Raw genomic sequence first — 22,804 nt, 5'->3', positions numbered from 1 at the left:
ATGAACAACAACAACACTGCTCTCTATGTGGGGGTCGGGGGTTCCACTGAGCTAGAAAACTACCAGCAGCAGAGCACATACCCCTAAGTGTCTTATTCAGAGTGTGCTGCTCGCTGCCATCAGCCAGACCATGCCCTTCATATTTTCAGCGGTTAAGGACCAGCCTGCTCCTTACCCATTAGAAAGGGGTATACAGTACTTACAGGGAAATCTTTCATTTCACTCATTTACAAGACTCTCTCTCCCCCTCCCTGAGGGCAGGAACTATGCCCTCCTTGAAGGCTCAGTGTCTTGCACAATATCTGGAACGCAGGAAGCACTCCATAATTGTATGTTACATGAATGGATGGGATATATTAACAGCCGAAGACATTATAACCTTGGGGGCCTCTATGCCAAAAAATGGGAAGGGTGACAAGAGCTTCTTGCAATACTGCCCACCTCTGCTGTAGGGCCCTGAAAATAAAACCGTCTCACACTCAGAGTGGCCTGGGGCATTTCAGGATGTCAGTTCAATATCTAGCAGCCACTGGAAAAGGCTTCATTTCCAATCTCCGTCCTAGACAGAGTTCTCAAACACTGCAGATCTCAAACATTCAAAGACATCAAGGTGGCTGCTAGGAAGGGTGGGGACAGGGACAGACAGAGAAGTCACATGTTGGTAGCAATGACCATGATGATGAAGCTGACAGGGAACTTTCACTGAGTGCTTACCAAGGATCTGACACTGTGCTAGGAGGCTACGTGAATCATTTCATTTAACCCTCACAACAACCCTCTAAAGTAGGCGTTACTGTTATTCCTACTTCAGATAGGAGGAACTGAAGCTTAGAGAGCTGGAATAGCTTGCCCGAGTTCAAAAAGATAATAAATAGCAAAGTCCAGACTTGTCTGACTCTTAACCTCCAGGCTACATCACGGGAATTCCTGGCTGGGAATTTGTTTCAGTTACTGTTATATATTGTCCTAAATACTGAGAATTTAAAACTGCTAAATTCTAGGGTTGTGAGTTCAAACAAAAAGCAGATTTCTGAGAGAATAATTACCTATGGTTCTAAGTGGTAAAGAACTATTGTACCAAAAGAAATTCCTAACTCGATCAACCTTAATAAATTATTAAAACCGAACAAAAACATCTTCTTCTGGAAAAATCAGGGAAAAGAGGCTGGAGCTGGAGGGTGGGGAGGGCACTGAGGGGGAAAGGGCCCAGAGCAAGGGAATGGCAATCCACACGGGCCACCACTGGAAATTACACATTATTTCAGCAGCATATAATCAACTGCAGCCTGGAATCTTGTGGCCTGGAATGTGCCTTCCTACTGGAACTGAAAATGCTTTAAGGACTACATGGTTGAAACTCTGTGATGGAAGAAATTATTGACACTGGCTTGTTATAAAAAAAGATGGCATGGACTTTGAGATGTGGCAATAAAAACACGGACATATGACAAGGCCCCACTTATGGCATTGACTTGTCTGGTGCTGATAAAACAACCAGATCCTCAGATTTTTATCATCAACAGTTAAACCTCTCAAGACTTCTGTAGTGCACACCTAACGCATCCATTATCTATTTGGATAATGTGTGTATGTACTTAGGTGTGTACACACACACACACGTACACAGAATTCTTAGGCCTGTCTAATTTTTACCGTTCTCCATCCACTCTGATGGGTACCCTTAAGATCTAGTCCTGGGGTCTGTCATATACTCCTCCTTTTCTTTCTCTTTTCTCCCCATTCAAGGCCTCTTCCACTCTTTTAGCCACTAATTTTATAAAATAAGCTTCAGTGTTCATCCTAAATGTTTATTTCTAATAGCGCTTGTGAAAGACACCTCCACACAAAAGTCCCAACATCCCTTCAAACCCAATACACACAAGTACCCCATCTTCTTTCCTCTAAGATCAGGTCCCTTCCCCAACTTTCTCTACTCCTGTTCGTGACAATACCATTTACCTGGTCTAGGGCCAAAGTGAGCCAACAAGGACACATCTTTATCCTGTACAGTAAAGCTGTCTCCAAAGCTGTGATCTTTACTTTATAATCTCTTAGAGCTGTTCCCACCTTTCAATCCCCACCATCACCACCCAGCTGTCTCTCTTCTCCTTGCATCTAGAATACAGATTTAAATTTCAACTGTATAGCTTCCACCCCTTTCAAACAACTTTTCCCCCAAGCAACCATTGGCTTTAAAAAAAAAAATTGTTAAACCCTTCAATTCATCAATATGGCAAAGCTCTTTGTTATGGCTTGAAAGGGCACCCACAATCTGTTCTCCACCTACCTTACTCATTTCCTACTCTAGAACCTCTGCTCCAACCAGATGGTGCTCTTCAGTTCTCTCTCACTGTCTCCTGACCTTTTTATGAACAACTATTCCTTTGCTTGCATTACTCCTTATCAACAACCCCCCAGTGTAGTTAGACCATGTACTTATCAAAGTCCAGTGCCCCTCTTGACATCTGCCTTCACATTACCTCCTTTGACTACCCAGGCCAAAGTGTCCCCTTCCTCTTTGGAAATGATAGGTTGCTTCACGTACATAATATCCAGGCGATACCAGTTCCAAAGGTGGTACTAGTGCCTTAGGTCTGGTAAAGTTAGTTACACTTTTGCAAATGCATCTTATATCCTAAGATTATAGACTGATGAGTGGCAAGGACTGATAGTACCCAGTACAAGTATGCAATTCATAAGTTTGATTGGTTGGTGAACAGATTAAATGAAAAGGATTTGTCCATCATGAATAGAAAAAGGACTCTCCTCTCATGTACCCTGTACCCTTGTACCCTCATTCATCTTCATAAAGAATACTTCCAGTCATAAAATGGTGAAGTGAAGATGTTTCCATCTACTTCCCTCTAAAATTATCCCCACACAGTATAAAGTACAAGTAACAAAATACAAATTCTATCTTCCATGAAACTATGAGGTACTTGCAACCCTGAATATGAGATCAGAAATTAGATGGAGAAGTAATAAATGGTTTGGCTCTGAAACTGGAAAACAAGCACAGGGGAGGTTGAGATGAGGTGCTGAAAGAGAAAGAGTGGGGTATAACAAATTACTAAATAACCACACATTCTATACAACTTTTTTCATCAAGAAGCAGAGTCTGTTGAATCATCCCCTGAATCTGGGATAGCCTTACAACTTATTTTTTTGAAGAATAGAATGTGATGGAAGTGATGTTACTCGGTCTCAAGCTTAAGCCTCAAGAGAGAGAGGCCACGCAGCTCCATTCTCACCATCTTTAATGCTATCCTGAGAACACCATGTGAAAAAGCCCAGGCTAGTCTACCGGTAGATGAAAGGATATATAAACAGGGATAAGCCATTCTAGCTGAGGCTCCCAAGGACAACCAGACTGCCAAGTGCTAGACATGTGTGAGAGGCCATCCTAACCAACCAACTCATAGAATTGTGAGAAATTATAAATCATCACTGTTTTACACCACTAAGTTTTAGAGTGGCTTGCCCTATAAGAAAGACTAAAAGACACAGGACAGTAGGCAAAACTCTAGAAAATGAATGAGACCACTCCTCGCAAATTCAGCTCCCTTTCCCTGCTGAGAAAGATGAAACAGAAATAGCATGCATGAAACAAGAACAGGATGCTATTAAAAAGAACTTTTGGAAATTACAAATATAATAGATAACAGAAAATCTTAAACTCAGTAAAAATACTGGAATATAAAATCAGAGAAATCTTCCAGAAAGCAGAATAAAGATAAAGAGATGAACAGGGCCAAAAATATACATAATAAAGGATCTCCCCCCTCCTCAAAAAAAAAAAAAGGATCAATCTAAGAGGTCCAACATCTGATTAGCTGTTCTCAGAGAAGAAAGAAAGAAAGAAAGAAAGAAAGAAAGAAAGAAAGAAGGGAAGGAGGGAAGGAAGGAAGGAAGAAAGAAAGGAAGGAAGGAAGAAAGAAAGAAAGAAAATGAAAATGGGAGGAAATCATCAAAGAAATAAATCAAAAGAAACTTTCCCCAAATTGAAGACTACAAGTTTACAAAATCAAAAAGCCAAGAAAGCATCCTGCCCAACAAATGGAAAAAAAGACATCATGGTGAAACTTCAGATTACTAGAGAAAATCTAAAAACCTTTGGAGGATGGGAAGGGGAAATAAAGGGTCAGGAATAAGAATAATATTAGATTTCTCAGTAGCAACACTGGAAGACAGGAGACAGTGAAGTAATGCCTTCAAAATTCCAAAGGGAAAATAATTATAACTTGGAAGACTATGGGAAAATATTCCAAAGGGAAAACTATTCCAAAGGGAAAATAATTACAACTTGGAAGTGTGAAGATAGAATCAAGATACTACCAGACTTTCAAAATCTCAAAACATCTATTCCCATGCTTCCTTTCTCAGAAAGCTCCTAGGGGATGCTTCTTAACAAACTGAGGAAATTTACCAAGAAAAAAGAAAGTATGGGATCTAGGAAACAGAAGATAAAAAATAGGAAAGAGATGAAAGAATTCCTAGAAGGACAGCTATGTAGTACAGCAGGCATTAAGTGCAGCAGGACAGACAGGAGCAGGAAGATGAAAGGCTCCATGAAGGAAATTTCTAGAAAAAAATTCATAAAAATGTTTGACAGGTATGTGGACATGTTTTTGAAAGGTGGTTTGTAGAGCTGCTGGAGAGTTAGAACCACCAGCCAAAGCTTCAAAACAAAGGCTAAGCAAATGAAAATGTGAAGCAATTATTAACTTTGATAAAAACAAAAGGAGGGCTTCCCTGGTGGCGCAGTGGTTGAGAGTCCGCCTGCCAATGCAGGGGACAAGGGTTTGTGCCCCGGTCTGGGAAGATTCCACATGCCGCGGAGCAGCTGGGCCCGTGAGCCATGGCCGCTGAGCCTGCACGTCTGGAGCCTGTGCTCCGCAGCGGGAGAGGCCACAGCAGTGAGGGGCCCGCGTACCGCAAAAACAAAAACAAAAACAAAAACAAAAGGAGTCCCAGAACATACAGTTCTCTAAATAGGAAATACATCTATACTTCTTGGCTCAGCACTAAATATTTATATACTCGTAATAACAAAATCATCAAGGATTTAACTAAGAATTGTGATGGATTATCCTGAGAGAAAGGGGAAGATGCAAGAAAGCATGAACCATCATCCACCTTAAAAGTAAATCTAGAGCTAAAATCGGAGAATGAAGATAGCAGCTTTAAAATTATGATGGTAAAAACCTGAAGAATCAGTTAAGATTTGAAAGAGTCTCACTCTGAGAAGTGAGACACCAGGGGTGGGTGGGAAGAAGATAGGTGGGGATATATCATTTTTACTATAGGTTTTTTTAAGCACACTTTTAAAGTTATAAATGGGTTATATGTCATGGATCCCGTATTTATATAAATTCAGTAGTTTTACATGAATTGACAGATTTCTCTGACAACTGACCCACCCCCTGTTATCCATTTTCTGGCTGAAATGTCCCAGTCTTTGTATGTCATCACAGCACTAATAATAAGAAGAAGCAGCTCCCCACGCCTCACCACCAGGGTAATACCTGAGCTTTCATTTTCCTTTTGCTGATATCAAGAAAGTCTCACCTTTCACACATTTCAAGATTAATTCAACTAATCTAAAAACACATTGACCCTTCCCTCGCTGTGTTATGTTTACAAGGATCAGAGAGAATACACAGCTTGCTGGGCACAGTAACATAGGTTTCAAAGGCACCTATTTTATAGCAAGTGAAACATTTTTATGCAATTCCTTCTCTAAAGTTCCTCCCAATTACGAAAAGCTATACACCTGAATCCTCTCTTCAAATTACAGCAAGACAGAAACATAAAATTACCCACCAGGACCACTGTACTTGGTATAGTGTGACATCAGAGGCAAGGACACCACCTCACTGGGCAGAGCTGAAATATTCAAAAGTTAGCTAGCTCCTGACTAGAACAAAAACACGTCATCAGTTAAAATTAAGCCCCAACAGAGCCATCCCTTCTTGTTGGCTTTTCACTTCTCACAGACAGAAAACAGGCAAGGTGAGCGAACACCTGTACCTTGAAGGTGACAGGGAACATCGTACTCGATCTCATCGTGTCTCGAGGGGCTTAAGAACAGAGTTCCGTCCACCAGCGGGAACTGCTCGAACACCGGGAGCGCCCGGTGGCACAGGGCACAGTTCACCACGTTCCTGTGGCTGGCGCTGAGGGCCGCGAGGATGAACTTCCGCAGATCCTCGCCCTGGCCCATCTGGGCATCGTCCTCCACCCGCACGTGGAAAGTGTTCAGCTTGTGCCGGGGGATGTGAGTGAGAAGCTCGGACAGGTCCAGGCGCCGCAGGAACTGCACGGGCGCGTCGAAGTGGCCCCCCCTGTGAACTGACAACCCGGCCGGACTGTAGTCAAAGTGGGCGTTTCGGAACACGTGGCCCCCCGCCAGAGCCTTTTTGTGAGGCTCCAGGTGGATGGCGTTCTTTAGGAACTCCCCGAGGTACCTGGAGGAGCGGGGGCCGCTGAAGTGGGCGGGGGAGAGGATGGAGTAGCCGGTGGGCGGGGACTGGCCCGGGGAGCCGCAGGGGGAGCGCGCCCCGTAGGCTGCGGCCCCGCCGCCCTTCTCCTGGGAGTTCTGCCGGTCCATGGAATGCCGGCGGGGCAGGTCGTGGCTCAGGCCCTTCTGGGGTTTGGTGGGCGGCCGGCACTTCTTGGCCTCCTCCACCGCCTCACCGGGGGGCCTCCCGGTGTTCCTCTCCGACCCCGACTTCTTCTTTTTCTCATCCTGCATCCGCTTCACCTGGTACCAGTCCGTGTCCTTCTTCAGGTGACCCTGGCCACAGCGGCAGGAGCAGAAGCGGAAGGCCAGGTCGTAGCCCTTCTTGGTCCACATGTTCTGGCGGCACTGCTTCTCGTTCCAGCTGCGGGCCCGGCCGATGCAGTTGAACTGGACCAGGATGCTGCTCTCCCACTCGTAGAAGCACTGCAGGTGCATCCAGGTGCTGTGAGGGCAGTGCTCGTTGTTGCACACCACCTTCTGGTAGTCGTCCTTCTCCAGGTCAACCGGCCTCCCGAAGCTGCAGATCAGCGGCGTGGCACAAGGGGCTTCTGGGGAGAAACAGAGAGAGAGAGCGAGAGAGAGAAAGTCAGCTAGCGGGCTGTGGGATTCCAACCCACGGCCAAGTGTGAGATCAAAGCTACCATCCCACCTTAGCCCATTCACACCAGAGGTATGATTTTTCTGGTGTGGAGATTTCTACTACTGTAATAACACCAGACAGGGTTCAAAAACATTCACCATTTTCTTCTGGTGTGATGTTGTACCAAGGGAATTTATTTTCTGATTATCCGTTATCTGCTGAAAAACATACCAGTAAGCTTCAAAAAGTCCAAATCCTTCACAGTGCAATTAGCCATATGTCAGTACTTGTAACAGCGTAGTATGAGGTCTTCCTGAGATGTGGGTGTAATGAAAGGCAGTTTCAGGGTTCTTTTAAAAATGAATCACTCCTGGGGCTTCCCTGGTGGCACAGCGGTTAAGATTCTGCCGCCAATGCAGGGGACACGGGTTCGAGCCCTGGTCCAGGAAGATCCCACATGCTGTGGAGCAACTAAGCCCGTGCGCCACAACTACTGAGCCTGAGCCCTAGAGCCCGCGAGCCGCAACTACTGAGCCCGTGCGCCGCAACTACTGAGCCCGTGCGCCTAGAGCCCGCGCTCCACAACAAGAGAAGCCACCGCAATGAGAAGCCCGAGCACCGCAATGAAGAGTAGCCCCCGCTTGCCACAACTAGAGAAAAGCCCATGCACAGCAACAAAGACCCAGTGCAGCCAAAAATAAAATGAAATTTTTTTAAAAACCCACACCATTCACTTTATAAAAACAAACAAACAAAATGAATCACTCCAGTGAACTAGGAAATATGACGGAGCCACTGAACCAACAAGTTCAGATGGTAGCTCCAAAAGGGCCCTCGAAACACTATCACGGGATTTAGGTTATCCTGAATACCACAGAGAAAAGAAGACAGACTTGCCTCATATAATACAATATGCCACCAAACGAAGCGGCAGAGATGATGGGACCCACAAAGCCTATGGCTATGTTACAATCATCCCCTTCAGTGTCAGATCCCAGGAACTTAGCAAAATGGCCCAAACTGACCTGTCTACCCCCGTGATCACCGTGGCTTCCCCATCTACCTCCCGGGTGTCACAATGCTTAATCGTCACTTCTCCAAACCCCAACCGTCCAGTGTAGCAATTCACAGCATGGACTCTGCAACCAGACTACCTCGGTTGGAACCCCAGCAGTACCACTGATGAGCTGTGTGCTCGTGAACAAGTTACTTTACTTCTCTTTGTGTCAGCGTCCTCTGTATAAAATGCAGATAACAACTGAATGTACCTTATATGGCTCTTAAAAGGATAAAATATACTGATACACAGGTGGTGCTTAGAGCAGGGACTGGCACGTAGGAAACCTCTTCCCCTTCCTCCCATTCTTCAAGGCCCATCTCTAGATGCCAGGACTCCCCTCTTCCCTTGCATCCTGATCTCCCCACCCCCAGGAAGGTTCTGGACTGAACCTTACTTGAGTCCCCACTGTGGTTGGTCCCCACCAGGTGATGACTCAGGAAAGGACGCCTATTACTCAGTTTTGTACTCCTGGCACCACTTGCACACATCCAGTGCTGAATAAAGGTGCATTGAAAAGACACTGGCACGTGAAACCCACACATGACAAGCAGAGCAGAAGGAAGAGAGAGGGCTGTAATCCTAGGCAGAAAGACTAGTGTAGGGAAGCACGCTGAAAAGCAGTAGAAGAGTGGTGTGTATACTGGGTAAATTAACTGTAGTCACCTGAAATGTAGACATCTTTAGTATCTTAAAATGTTAATTAGTCAATTAAACAAAGTTCATTTGCTTTTATCTTTACTCCTTCAGAGGAACAGCCTCAAAGGCAGTGACTCTGTAATGTAATGGCAATAACCAAAGTGATATTAACCCAGGACTAAGGAAATCTAATTTAAAGAATGACCTAGCAGTACCCTTGCATTCATGATATCCAAAATTTTAATTTTTAAATGCTGAGACGGACTTGATATTTCTTTTAAAAGTATTTTCACATTTCACACACTAGGTATTTAGAAAGTAAGTAAATGAATAATGTCATGCCTCTTTTTCAAATTCCTAAGTCTTACAATTTACTGACACATATAGGAAACATTTTTTTAACTGTAAAAAACAGGACTGGTGGCCTTCAAAAATCACACCTATAACAAATTAGCCATATTATAGAAATGTATTTGATTGTTTCCTGAAAGCTGTTTCTAAATTTACAAAATTCCTAGCTCTTAAGAATAGCAGTCCCACAAAGTTATAAATGGAATACAAACACCTGATGCAACCAAACCTTTAAGGGGGAAGTGTAAAGCAGGGAATCCCACATTCAGGGAGGGCCTGTGTTACACACCTCCCCTGGGACATTAGTCTGAGCTGTGGCAGCTTGACTAACAAGCAAAATGAAAAAAGGTTCCTTTATACAAAGTCAGCATGGTTTTTAAAAATGTATAGGAGGGCTTCCCTGGTAGCGCAGTGGTTGAGAGTCCGCCTGCCAATGCAAGGGACACAGGTTCGTGCCCCGGTCCGGGAGGATCTCACGTGCCGCGGAGTGGCTGGGCCCGTGAGCCATGGCTGCTGAGCCTGCGCGTCCGGAGCCTGTGCTCCGCAACGGGAGAGGCCACAACAGTGAGAGGCCCGCGTACCGCAAAAAAAAAAAAAAAAAAAAAAGTATAGGAACACTCCAGGACCTGTTTCTATGGCTTCACCGTCAAATATTCTGTACTCAGCTTCTATTTCTCCCTGCCCAAGTGAAAATAATCAGGGCTCACCTCATTCTGGGCACAAATCTCAAGTAGTTTCAAGTCTGGACAGTAAGATAATGAGGCTGACGTCACCTGGGCAAAGCCCGTCACTCTGCTTCTCATCCTGTATCCTTCCTCCCCACTCAGGCCTCGGTCCTCCCCCACCTAGTAAAAGGGAAGGACCTGACTGTAGTCATTTATGCTGGCTGCCCAACAAACCCAAAGCTCTTGACAAACTCATTCACGCTAACAGGAAGCCCCCAAACCAGACACCACCATTTTCAGCTTCTTAGCTGTGAAATTGACTGTTTTCACCACTCTTAAAATAGTTTCAGGCGTCACAGGAAGATGGGGAGCCCGGCGGGGTGGAGGGGCGAGGAGGGGCTTCTGAAGTCACGTGAGGCTTTCTAGACAAAGCCTGAGGTAGGGACTCGGTCGTTTTCATCATTGTAAACCCACTACCGTGAAGACTATCGTGCCTAACAAACGTCCTGTTGAAGGCAAGTTCGGCCCGGTCGAATTTCGGACTCCGCAGTGACTGGGTGCTGGCGGAGGGAGAAGGGAGGAAGGTGGCCACTGGGGAGCACAGCCCACGGCCCCGCCCCTGAGTCGCAGCAGGTCTTCTGGACTCAGCACAGGATTCTCTCTGGGGCAGAGCCTGGCCCTCACCCTCACTGCCTCAGACTTGCCATAATCTATTCTACCCTCCTTCAGCATCCAGCTACCAAGTGCAAACTTTAGGGTTTCTGAACAACTATTTTACGACAGGGATCTGTTCCATACAGTAATTCTTCTTACATGGGAACACATCCCCTTGTTTGCAGAGCAAGTTCCCCTCCAGGTATGACGGCTCTGACCAGAGGATCCTCATCGCTGAGCTTTCTGAGAGGCCAGAGCATGGTGACTGAGGATACGGACTCTGGAGCCAGCCAGCCAGCCTGCATTGACTCTCAGCTCTAAACTTATTAGTTTTAAGACGTTTGACTAGTCACTTAACCTCCCTGTGCTTCTATCTTCTCAGCTGTAAAATGGCAGAAGTAAGAGTGAGCACCTACCTGAAAGGGTTGCCATGAAAATCAAAGGAGTTATTAAGGCAGTTTGAACAGTGTCCAGCACATAATGAGCACCATTTAAATATAAGCGATTATTATTATTATCTTTTTTTTGCGGTACGCGAGCCTCTCACCGTTGTGGCCTGTCCCGTTGCGGAGCACAGGCTCCGGACGCACAGGCTCAGCGGCCATGGCTCACGGGCCCAGCTGCTCCATGGCATGTGGGATCCTCCTGGACCAGGGCACGAACCCGCGTCCCCTGCATCGGCAGGCGGACTCTCAACCACTGCACCACCAGGGAAGCCCGCGATTATTATTAAAAGCTTTATCACTTTATATTACCTGATGTAAAAACCAAAGGACTTTGAATGTGTTTAGAGCAAAGCTACAACCAGGAAGTGACCGTCCTCCTTTCTCCATCTGTAAATAAGTGCAAGAAATGTTCTGCTTCCCTACAACAAACAAAGCAGGGTGGTGTGCGTAAAATAATTTCACTAAATATCTACTGACAAGTTTTAAAGAAGGAAAATTTACTTCTTCTAACCCCTTAAAGATTTTCTACTCAGTGTCAGACAAATAAGTATCTTGCTATGTGTATTTTTCAACCTAAACAATCTTTTCCAAGCCTGGATAACAGGGATTCATAAAAGGCATGGATGTATTTGATTATTGAGATGTGCTCCTAAAGAACTTACATAATTCAAGACTGATTATCCCCTAGTCTGGGGGTAGGGTATGGGGAAATGCATCCTCAGAATGCATAAATCTGCAGCCGTTGTGCTGTATTTTTGTTTTACTGGTGCTTTTAAATATCAGCATTACTTCTAATATTTCTCAGTTGTACCTCATAAATTGACAGAATGCCATATCATAGTGTTTTACCACATTTCTGTTCCAAAGTTACAGATTTTCAGGATGTTTTTCAGTACCAGTATTAGCATACTTGGATATTTTGAAAGCTATAATAAACGTTTAAATTATGTTAATTTTAAAATAATAACACAAATGTCACCAAAATCCATGAAAAAGTTCTATAAACAACAAGAGTTCACATAATATTGCCAAGGGTTAGTAGGTATTTCTCTTTAAAAGAAAAGGTAATGACATTGGGTAACAAAGCATTTTTATAATTCAGTTGACCTGCTGGCTTTGAAAATATGAGATGGCTTGATGCATAACTTGGGGGCATGTGTCTGTTGAAATTTTCCATATAATGTGAAGCTTTTATTATGATTTATGTGTCATTAGTTGAAATTTGCATAATTCAATTCGCATATAATGGGATCACACTGTACTAGGAAATAAATTAGCAGGCTGCCTTTTCTCCTGCTTGGAGATTTAGATCTTGAGGGCGCTGTATCACGGAGAACTACACAGCACCCTAGCATTTCATGTACTGCATGCATTCACCCTGAAGGAGAGGTCGGTCCAAGAGCTCTCGGAACCAAACCACAATACCATAGGATGGGAACAGAACTCCACATTAAGTATATGTGTATGTGCACTAGTGTGTGCATGTGTGCCTGTATGTGTGCATGTATATAACTGCAAAGAGACTGCCCAGTTGTTAAACTATCCCACTGTTAAAGACTCCAGAAAAGACTTCACGTCATCCTCAAGTACTATAATCCAAATTTAAAGCCTTTTCCTTGCTCCTCTGAAACACTCTAGAACCTGATTTTGATTATCCTTGTCAATGGCCTCCCCTTTACCTGCATAAATATTCAAATTAGGGCCATAATCAAAACTCCTAAATCATATTTTTTATACATAATTCCCATTTTACCACCTAAGTTATAAGCACAGCATGCCCAAAACGTTGACCTACTTCTCTCTTGATGCACCCAGAATGGTGCCTGGAGACCAAAGGCCACAGTGGAGTTGGCCCCTCCCCTTGCCTCTGGATTCCCAAAGCCCTCAGCTTAAAAGACAAATGGCTTCACCTCCCCCCAGTCTGTCCAATGGGTAAAACATATGGCTGCATGATTAACTGGCAACATGGGTTATCTGCAGACCAGGTACCTGTCAAAGAATATGATCCATAACTCACTGCTGTTCAATATCTTCCAAAAGCTCAACTGAGAGAAACAACTTTTAAGAAAGAGTCCATAGATGATGTCCACACATTCCTCTAGATCAGAGTTCCAGTGGGGTGGTCTGGCCTGCAGTGTCTTATTAAACCAGTACAGGGTTTTTTGTTATGAAGTGTAAATGCCTTTTAGATGTAGCATGCCCTCTCTGGGTCATCCAGGCCTCCACTCCAGCCCCATTCATACACTTACTCATATGCCAGGACCCTGGATTCATTTGGGTACATGAGCCCTGCGCTAGATAAAAGCTATCCCTTAGTTAAGCCAGGTGTCCCAGAGTTGGTTACTTGGACCACATTGTTTTATTCCCTGGACAGGCTGTTTTGAATGACGTGAGCAGGCCTAATAAATTTGTTTTATTTATGAAAGGACATTGTCATGGACATTGCTCAGTATTTTATAACATCTTATAAGTTGCTGGTTTTGTTTTGCTTCATTTGTTAATGTGATGGACACTGTAGCGCAGGCCACTGCTTCTGTTTGCCTCTTTCCTGTGTGCTAGAAATCTGAAAGCCACATTTGTGACCTACCTCTTGTAATGCCTCAAGACGTCCATTATTTTTCCCAACAGTATCATCTCTATTACTAATATTCTCACTTATTTATTATTTCTTATAGTATTACATGTATTTTTCTTTTTTTTTTTTTGCGGTACACGGGCCTCTCACTGTTGTGACCTTTCCTGTTGCGGAGCACAGGCTCCGGACGTGCAGGCTCAGCAGCCATGGCTCACGGGCCCAGCCGCTCCACGGCATATGGGATCCTCCCGGACCGGGGCACGAACCCACGTCCCCTGCATCGGCAGGCGGACCGCCAACCACTGAGCCACCAGGGAAGCCCCTATTACATGTATTTTTGAAAGCCACTTTATTTTTAGAAGAAGGAGGCTATAAATGATCAAAACAAAAATCCATTCCCCACCTCTCCTCTTAACTTTCAAATCAGCTTTGCCTAATACGTGTCAAAACTTGGACTTGACGGGGGCCCAGGTGCTCCCCTCCCTTCTCACTTTCCTAAGTTGGCCAGAGCAGGGTGCAAAGTGAGAGGGGAGGCCGGTGCTGACCCAGGACCCCAGGAGCCCCACAGACACAGCACCTTCAGGAAAGGCTGCCCCCTCTGCCTTGCCTGTGGCACAAGCGGTGGGTCCTAGAGCCGCTCTGCTCACCCGCTCCGTGCCTCTCCCCCATCCCACAGCCCATGCCTCTCACCCACTTCCCCTGGGCCCAGCTTCCCACTCTGCTATTCATACCCAGGCCTCTACTGTTCCCAGCCCACCTGGCTTCTCTCAGACACACCTCGGGCTGGCTCTGCCAGCCAACCTGGCCCCTCTGGCCTCCTTGCCCCACTTGGACCGTGCAGGTGCCTCCCCCATCACCTGCTCCCAGCCTCACTGGTGAAATTAGACATGGTGAAGTGGGCTCAGACTCCCCCCAACTCCACCCTGCCTTGTCTTCTTCTGGGTGTGTATGGAGGGGGGTCTCTCTCCTGGGCTCTAACCCACAAAGCCTAGGCTCTTCCGGGCATTGTCATCCTCATGTGGGCCCAGTCTTGCCTCTGCTTAGCTCTTCCCAACAGCAGCCTCTTTACCTCCCCTTTTCCCCTTCTCCCCGCTCACCTAGCAAACCCAGGAATTCATTTCTGGAAAATATGAAAAGGAGAATCCCATGTTCACTGCAGAGACTAGCTCTAAGGGGAGAGGCAGAAAAAAGAGCAATGAACTGAGAAACTGCAAGTATTACAGACGTGGCCACACAATCTGAACCTGCTGCAGGGTCACATCACCACTGACAACTACAAGAATCCAACCAACTCCATCTTCCTAGGATGGCTACTGAAAAAAACGCCAATGTAAAAACTTAATAGCAAGAATAGCAGATCACTGTAGTCATCTCGCTTTTATTAATGGCATTAGCAATTATAATGACAACTTGTTTTAATAATAAAAGTCATATTCATTGGTAAACTAATCATAGATACATGTACTCATATATAAGAATATAAGAAAAAATAAGTTTATAACAGGTGCCAAGTGAAATAAGGCACATGCGGTCATATATATGTGTAGATGAGCGTATCTATGAATAACTAGATATCGCCTTATCAATGTAATTTCATACACATGCACATGTACACACACACACGCCTACTCTAGATGCAATATTATTTCCACAGTGAACAACAACAAAAGACCCTTGCTTTTGCTAACCAAGTTCTTTAACAGTTAAATTTGAACCTCGAGATCCACTGTAAACCCATCCTTTTGGCAATTGCAATTGCCAGTAAACAACTGCTTGCTTTATGGGTTGCCCTTTCTCATGTCACTCTTTGAATACTGGCCAGCTCAGCATTAGCCACGGCAGGAATCTGTCAACACCTTTTGGAATCCTGACCACATTCTCTAAGATATTAATCATCCCTTGCCCCCCTGCTTGGCATCAAAGCAAATTCAGTGAGCATCTTCTCCTTGCAGTGACACGGGGTTTTGAAGCTTGCGGGGCCAGCAGGTTTGCTTCATCTTTTTTACAGACACTGGAATAAAAAAGAATGATGAAAAATATAGAAAAATATACACAAATGAGTATTTGGAACCAGGATATATTGTTCCACTCTGTGCACAGATGTGATGCCATCAGCGTTTCCGCTTTCCTCCTTCTGCTCCTGGAATGAATCAGGGAACATCAATACAGTGTGTGACAACCCTGAATTTCTTCCATCATCCCAATTGATCATGAAAATGGTAAAGGTTTATCATCTGCAAATATTATGGATTTGAGGCCAGGTTTTTTAAATCAACATATCCTGATAAGTAGACTTAACACCAGTTTACTAGGTCTGACACACTAAAATCTTCTGAATCTTTACTATAAAGAAGTCAAATACAGGATAATATGAGCACTTGACTACAGGTCTCTAGAGATCTGGACATCTGCAAAACAGTACAATAGTTATATTCTCAAAATGCTGTAAAAACTCAAACTATACAGATAAACTTCATATAGGAAATATTTCTAAGTGATCTGGTCTCTGAATAAGTCAGTTTTCTTAGCAGGTTTATTATACATGATTACCTAAAGAAAGAGCCTTCAAATTTTCCAGGATACTAATAAACACTCATTTGGGCAAACGTATGGCTTCTTTTAATAGCTATCATTTAATAAAGACCCTGTTTTAGAAGACGTAATAAAAACACCAGGGTTTGTCTTAGGGTTAAACACTTAACTACAGAAGAAAGAAAATACATGGGGTCTCTGAAAATCAGCTAATTACAAGTCCATTCAAATAACGTTTTTGAACACCTGTTATGTGCCCAGTTCAGAGCCTAACATAGAGGCTGCGAGTGTTGAATAAATTTGTAAGCCATACTTTCCTAAATCTTTGAGTATCTTATACTTTTTTGTTGAAAACTGGACACTTTAAATAACATAAAGTGGCAACTCAAAATCAGATTCTCTCTCCTTGCAGGATATGCTTCTGTTGTTGTTACTGCTGTTTGTGTTTAACTCTGTAAAGTCTCTATTTTTTCATCACATGTAGCCACTGAAGTTTCTGCTCAGTTAGCTTAGTGGTCAGCTAATAAATGGACAGAGACTTCCTTAAATGCCCTAAACCAATAAGTGTCCCATCCTTCGCCAAGGGGCTGTGTGTGTGTGTTGGGCAAGCCTTCAATGCTTCAACAGTTTACAACCTTACTTAGCCTTTACTCTCTGCTTACTCAGAGCCTCAAGGTCAGCCAGAGGTGAGATGAGGGTCTCCTCAGGTCTTTCCTGGACATGCTTAGAGCGCTGCCATGTGCACAGTCTTCTAGAGCACCAGGAATACATCAGAGCTTCTCAAAGCCCCTTATGGACCTCCTACTTCCAAGACATTCTTTTTACGTTTTTTGACCCATTTCTCGTTTGTTCCAACTGGTATCACTGCTGCAGGCAGTTGCAATGATAAATAATTGCTGCCGAGTGTTTTCAGCAGACATCCTAAGAGGGCTTCGAACACTGACCTCTGAGCCAGGTCAAATGGTGAGAGTTCCCTAGAGCTAGGGCTTTTGGGGAAGCTCCAAACCTGTCCTTCTCCCTCTAGTGACTACGAGGTTGCTTGTTTTAAAGCTACCACGCATACTACTATATAAAAAATAAACAACAAGATCCTACTGAATAGTACAGGGAACTATATTCACTATCTTGTAACAACCTATAATGGAAAAGAATCTGAAAAGTATATACATATATACACATACATACGTGTGTGTGTGTGTGTGTGTATATATATATACACACACACAGACACACACACATATATACAGCAGAGTGATTCAGGTATCACTCTGCTGTATACCTGCAACTAACACAACATTGTAAATCAACTATACTTCAAATATATATATAAATTTTAAAAAACAAAGCTACCACAGAGCTAGGGAGAAGGAATGGGAATAAAGCAAGTTAAAAGAAAACAAAATTCACTGTTCTTACTACAATTCAATAATTTCCCTGAATAAACACTCCTAGGATTATTGCAAGCCTTTAGTTAATTTCTAGAATTTTGAAAAGTTGATTTTGATCATTTTTGCCAGTGTTCTCATTGCTTCTATGGAAAGGCAGATTTCTAGATGTTCTTCTTCTGTCATTCTAGAAGTGCTTCTTAATATAGATTTAAGTTTAAATACATATTTTGTTACAGGAAAATGATAAGATGATCAATAAGAGAGTTTCAGGCAGGACGATACTCTTTCTTCGGATCAGACAGATTCTGGGTAAGAATTTAAAAATAAAGAAAAAATGTAAAATTTCTGACCATTACCTTTTAAATGGCTGATAATGGTTAGCAAGTTGCTATGATATTTGGATTCTGTTTAAATACATTAAAATGACACCATTTACAATAAACCGGAGACTGTATCCTCTGCATTTACTTAAACCTTTAAAAAAAACTGGGTGTGACAGTATTAATATGCAAAAGAAACTTTGTTTTCTCAAATTCTTTGAGGATACACAAGCAAAAAAGTTTTATCACCACCTTCAAGTCAGCCTTCTAAAAATTACACTTTGACGACATCATACACACATTCAGGAACCTTGGAAACTCCCAGACTGAAGCCCCATGTCCTTTGGCTATGATCAAGGAGCTCCAAAACTAGGCCCCCAGGCTAGATCTCCCACCTGGTCACCCATCAGGCCCTCCCCCCAAGCCTCTGCTTCAGCTGCCATCCCTCCCTGTGGGGCAGTGCAGAGCGCAGATCAGAAAGGGAAGGAGTGCACCCGGACCACTGTGCCCACACCATACCTCAAACTCACCAGGGGGTTAAAAATCATTTCTTGACTAACTGGTGAGTATTTGAAATGAAAACTAAAAAAGTCTTAAAATAAATGCTCTCAAATATTTTGAGATCTTTCTCTATTCAAAATTTTTAAAAGACACTAAGTCCTGTACAAAAGGGAAGCTAATACTTTCAAAACATTTTGTCAACTTGTTTTAATTAGTATAGGAGCTATAGTAAAGCTCACTTAAGCACATCTGTCTTAACCTCTGATTTAGTTTATCCTCCCTTATGTTATTTTAGTGTGTGAGACTGTTCCAAAGAGGGTAGCAAATTGAGTACGTGGAGATTACATTCAGTTAAACATGTTTTTATGCTTTGAGTAGGATTTAAACACAAGGCTTTTCACTCAGACAAACTCAGACAAATCTATCCAAATAAACATGGAAGCCTCACATTCTCCCTCAACCAAAAAACAAAACAACAATGTGCTCTTCAACTATATTTAACAACTTGGGGTTTTAACATTCTCTTAATATATTGGATTTATTCTCCTAGACTCACTCTTTTCTTATGTTCAATTAAAACTCACAAGCCTACCCAGCCTCAAGTTCAAACTAAACAGAAAGCTACAGGCTTTTATTTTACCCATTTTTTAATTTCCATTCTGGCTCTAACACTCTGACATCAGTAAGAAATCTGTATAAATAATGACTTTAAAGTAGAAAATTCATATCTTTTCTTGTCTACCAAAGGCCATGTCAAGACCTAAAAGGACATGGACCCAAAATATGTCTGGTTTAGGCTGAATATCAGGATGAAGATAATGGTTTCATAGTTTTCCCTGAATGTCTCTTAAAAATACCAAAATACCAGAATAGAAATAAGACAATCCCTTGGTTCAGATTCTACAAACACGTCCTGAGCCCACAAGAGGAGCCTTTAGTGATCTTCCCAAGTCATTCAGCTGGTAAGGGGCCTTCCCTCTTCCATTCCCACCCACACTGCACACAGATCAATAAAGAACACAGAGCCAGTTTATAAGGAGAGGAGGCAGTGACCAACAGCTTTGTGTAACCAGATCATAGTAAGCAGTTCTATAATTTGGAATAGTGTCTCAGTCAAAATTATAGAACTGCTTACTATGATCTGTTTACACAAAAGTTTATTCAATATGGTCCATGTCCATATTAATCCTCAGAAGTATTTAAAAGCTAGGTCTACAGAAAGTCAAGTTAAAGAAGCAAGTGTTTAGGGCTTCCCTGGTGATGCAGTGGTTAAGAATCAGCCTGCCAGTGCAGGGTACGTGGGTTCGAGCCCTGGTCCGGGAAGATCCCACATGCCACGGAGCAGCTAAGCCCATGCGCCACAACTACTGAGCCTGTGCTCTGGAGCCCACGAGCCACAACTACTGAAGCCCGCGCGCCTAGAGCCCATGCTCTGCAACAAGAGAAGCCACCGCAATGAGAAGCCCGTGCACCGCAATGAAGAGCAGCCCCCGCTCGCTGCAACTAGAGAAAGCCCACATGCAGCGATGAAGACCCAACACAGCCAAAAATAAAATAAATGAAATAAATACATTTATTTTAAAAAGCAAGTGTTTAAACCCAATTACAATATAAAGGTTTCCCAATCTTTGCACTCCTTAAAAACAAAGATAGAAAATGAAGCTACTCTAGCTAACAGAACTGCTAATTTCAAAAAAAAAAAAAAAAGCCATGAGCAAAGGCTTACTCGCTTCTTAATGAGAATAAAGCAACTTTTCTTGGAAAGAATGTAAAGAAACGGCACTCCATCAGTATGGAGACTGTCTAATAGGGCGGCAGAAAGAGCACTGATGTTGAGAAACAGAAGCTCAACCTGCTTCTCCCGATCCCTGTTTGGGTCAACATGCCAACCCCCAAGAAGATCTTTAGGGTTACTACTGTATTTAAATCAATAAACCCCCAGCACAACGTGGTTAAATTCATTTCCGCACTCTATCTGTACCTAAACTAAACTAAATCCTTACACTCCTTTGTTTTCCATGTGCCTTTTCTGTCCTGCTGAACTCCCTGAAAAATACACTCTTTCAGCTCCCCTGCCTTGCCATCAAAATAAACCTGGGAAAATACTTCATAGCAGTGGTCCCCAACCTTTTTGGCACCAGGGACCAGTTTCCTGGAAGACAATTTTTCCACAGACAGTGGGGGGGGGGATGGTTCAAGCGATAATGCGAGTGATGGGGAGCGATGGGGAGCGGCAGGTGAAGCTTCGTTCACTCATCCACCACTCACCTCCTGCTCACGGCCCGGTTCCTAACAGGCCGGGACCAATATCAGTCCTCCACAGCCCGGGGATTGGGGACCCCTGTTTTACAGCAATCCTTCCCACCCTGGCCGTCCCTCTGCTGTGATCTAGGGAGAAAAGACAAAGCTTTTGCCTGTGGGCCACACCACTCAGCCTATTTCTAAAATGATGCATCAGCAACCAACAAGCAACTTATAGAATCTGTTGCAACAAGGAAAGACTTGTCAAAGGGGAGGGCATGTCTAAGTCTTATACAGACCTCAGTTAAAGTGAAAATGAGACTCAAAAATAAATTATGTCTATGTCCAAGCCCAGGAGTTCACCATATATACACACTCAACACAGCTGTTATAATATGACTTGTTTTCAGGAGAGCAGGCCATAAAAGTTCCTACTGCAGAGGAAGCTCGAAGTTTAGAGCCCAGTGATACATTAAGCCAATGATGTCATTATAACTAGACATTCATTCCTTTTCCAATTACTAACTTTTGTGGAACACAGATATAATTTCATAGTATGACTATTTTCAAAGACTCAAAACTATTCATTTCTAGGCTTCCCTGGTGGCACAGTGGTTAAGAATCCACCTGCCAATGCAGGGGACACGGGTTCGAGCCCTGGTCCGGGAAGATCCCACATGCCACGGAGCAACTAAGCCCATGCACCACAACTACTGAGCCTGCACTCTAGAGCCTGCGAGCCACAACTACTGAGCCCACACGCCTAGAGCCCGTGCTCCACAACAAGAGAAGCCACCTCAATGAGAAGCCCACGCACCTCAACAAAGAGTAGCCCCAGCTCGCCGCAACGAAAGAAAGCCTGCGCGCAGCAACAAAGACCCAACGCAGCCAAAAATAAAATCAAATAAATAAATTTATTTAAAAAACTATTCATTTCTAAACTCATTTATAAAAGAGTTACCAAAAATATCCAGAAGGGCTTCCCTGGTGGCACAGTGGTTGAGAATCAGCCTGCCAATGCCGGGGACACGGGTTCGAGCCCTGGTCTGGGGAGGTCCCACATGCCGCAGAGCAACTGGGCCCGTGAGCCACAACTACTGAGCCTGCGCGTCTGGAGCCTGTGCTCCGCAACAAGAGAGGCCGCAATAGTGAGAGGCCCGCGCACTGTGATGAAGAGTGACCCCAGCTCGCCGCAACTAGAGAAAGCCCTCGCACAGAAACGAAGACCAAACACAGCCAAAAATATCCAGAAATTTGTCTTTTGCCATAAGAGAATTTGTCCAGTTAAATATAGTTCTATTAAAATATATAAATATATACAAATGTATATATGATTATATTCCATATGAATTCTAAACAGTATTTCCAAATCTGTCAAGAGAAAAACATTTCAAATTAATTCTTTAAAAATTCTTCCAAGTCATCTTTAGATCACATACCTCATGGAACATTAAAAAATAAATTATGAGGAAAACTGATATATTCCAAAGTCAAAAATTTCAAATCTGACTATCTCAAAGAGGAGGCTTGTTTTTAATCAACCAAATCCCAAGAAAAACAATGATTTAAAAAAACACATCCATACATTTACATAAACACACTGATACAGATACATACCCGGTATCATGTGCCAGTAGAAGTTATTTTGATAAAATCCATAATACGGTTTGGTACATTCACAATTCTTTAAACTTATTTAAAATGCAAAATGTGAAAGGGAGGTAAGGAAACAACTGAAAGTCGTAAGTAAGCATTCCACGTGCTTTTACAACACAAACTCCCACTCCACAGGACCCTAGAGGCAGATAAAGAGCAGAAAGCAGAAAGGCCTGAAGTGAATGGAGATACAAACTAAAGAAAGTGTGATGACAGATACAGGCACACCAGTGTAAATCATGAAGTACAACAGGCCAAAAGTAAGGCTCTGTTAATCAAATGGTTAAAATCACAGAACAGTCTGCGGTTATAATGAAACCTGGGGACAGATGATTCACAGATCACGACAAAACCATACCCAAGTCAGCTATCCTCAGGCTGGTGAAAGCATCCTCCCCAGGGCTTCAGCCTCCACAGTCCTTCCCCACAGTGGGGTCAGAAACTCTAGAAGGAGCTCACTCAAGGAGTTGGGCTTGCCCTGAGACCAGCAGGTGAGCACTGCATATTCTCTGGGAAAATCCACATAGTGAGAGCTCCCAGACCTGAACTTGTAGAGAAACTAAAGGCTCCCCCAAGGAAGCAGAATAAGGATTTTGGAAGAGTAACATTCACTGCAAACTCTTGTGGGGCAAAGCCCAGGTTGGCCCTGGGTTCTTTCAACGAATCGGGAGTGTGC

At 43.5% G+C, this 22,804-nt stretch overlaps 1 protein-coding gene across 4 annotated transcripts in view; it reads right to left on the bottom strand.

Moving 5' to 3' along the window:
- Positions 1–22,804, bottom strand: part of HECA (hdc homolog, cell cycle regulator) — a 44,348-nt gene that overhangs the window by 7,670 nt on the left and 13,874 nt on the right. The window contains exons 2-3 of one of the 4 annotated variants that reach the window (XM_081251144.1): positions 7,335–7,416; positions 6,031–7,071 (exon numbers count right to left, since the gene is read on the bottom strand). In XM_081251144.1, the coding sequence (XP_081107270.1) occupies positions 6,031–7,071; positions 7,335–7,380 (1,087 nt within the window). In that variant the 5' untranslated portion in view covers positions 7,381–7,416. Of the gene's footprint in view, positions 1–6,030; positions 7,072–7,334; positions 7,678–11,016; positions 11,737–22,804 lie in introns of those variants that run through there. The other 3 variants (XM_081251142.1, XM_081251143.1, XM_081251141.1) reach the window with 3 other exon arrangements.

The sequence above is a fragment of the Mesoplodon bidens genome, assembly GCF_964165515.1.
Source record: "Mesoplodon bidens genome assembly, chromosome: 12".
Taxonomy (NCBI): Eukaryota; Metazoa; Chordata; class Mammalia; order Artiodactyla; family Ziphiidae; genus Mesoplodon; species Mesoplodon bidens.
This window is presented reverse-complemented; position numbering and strand designations above follow the sequence as displayed.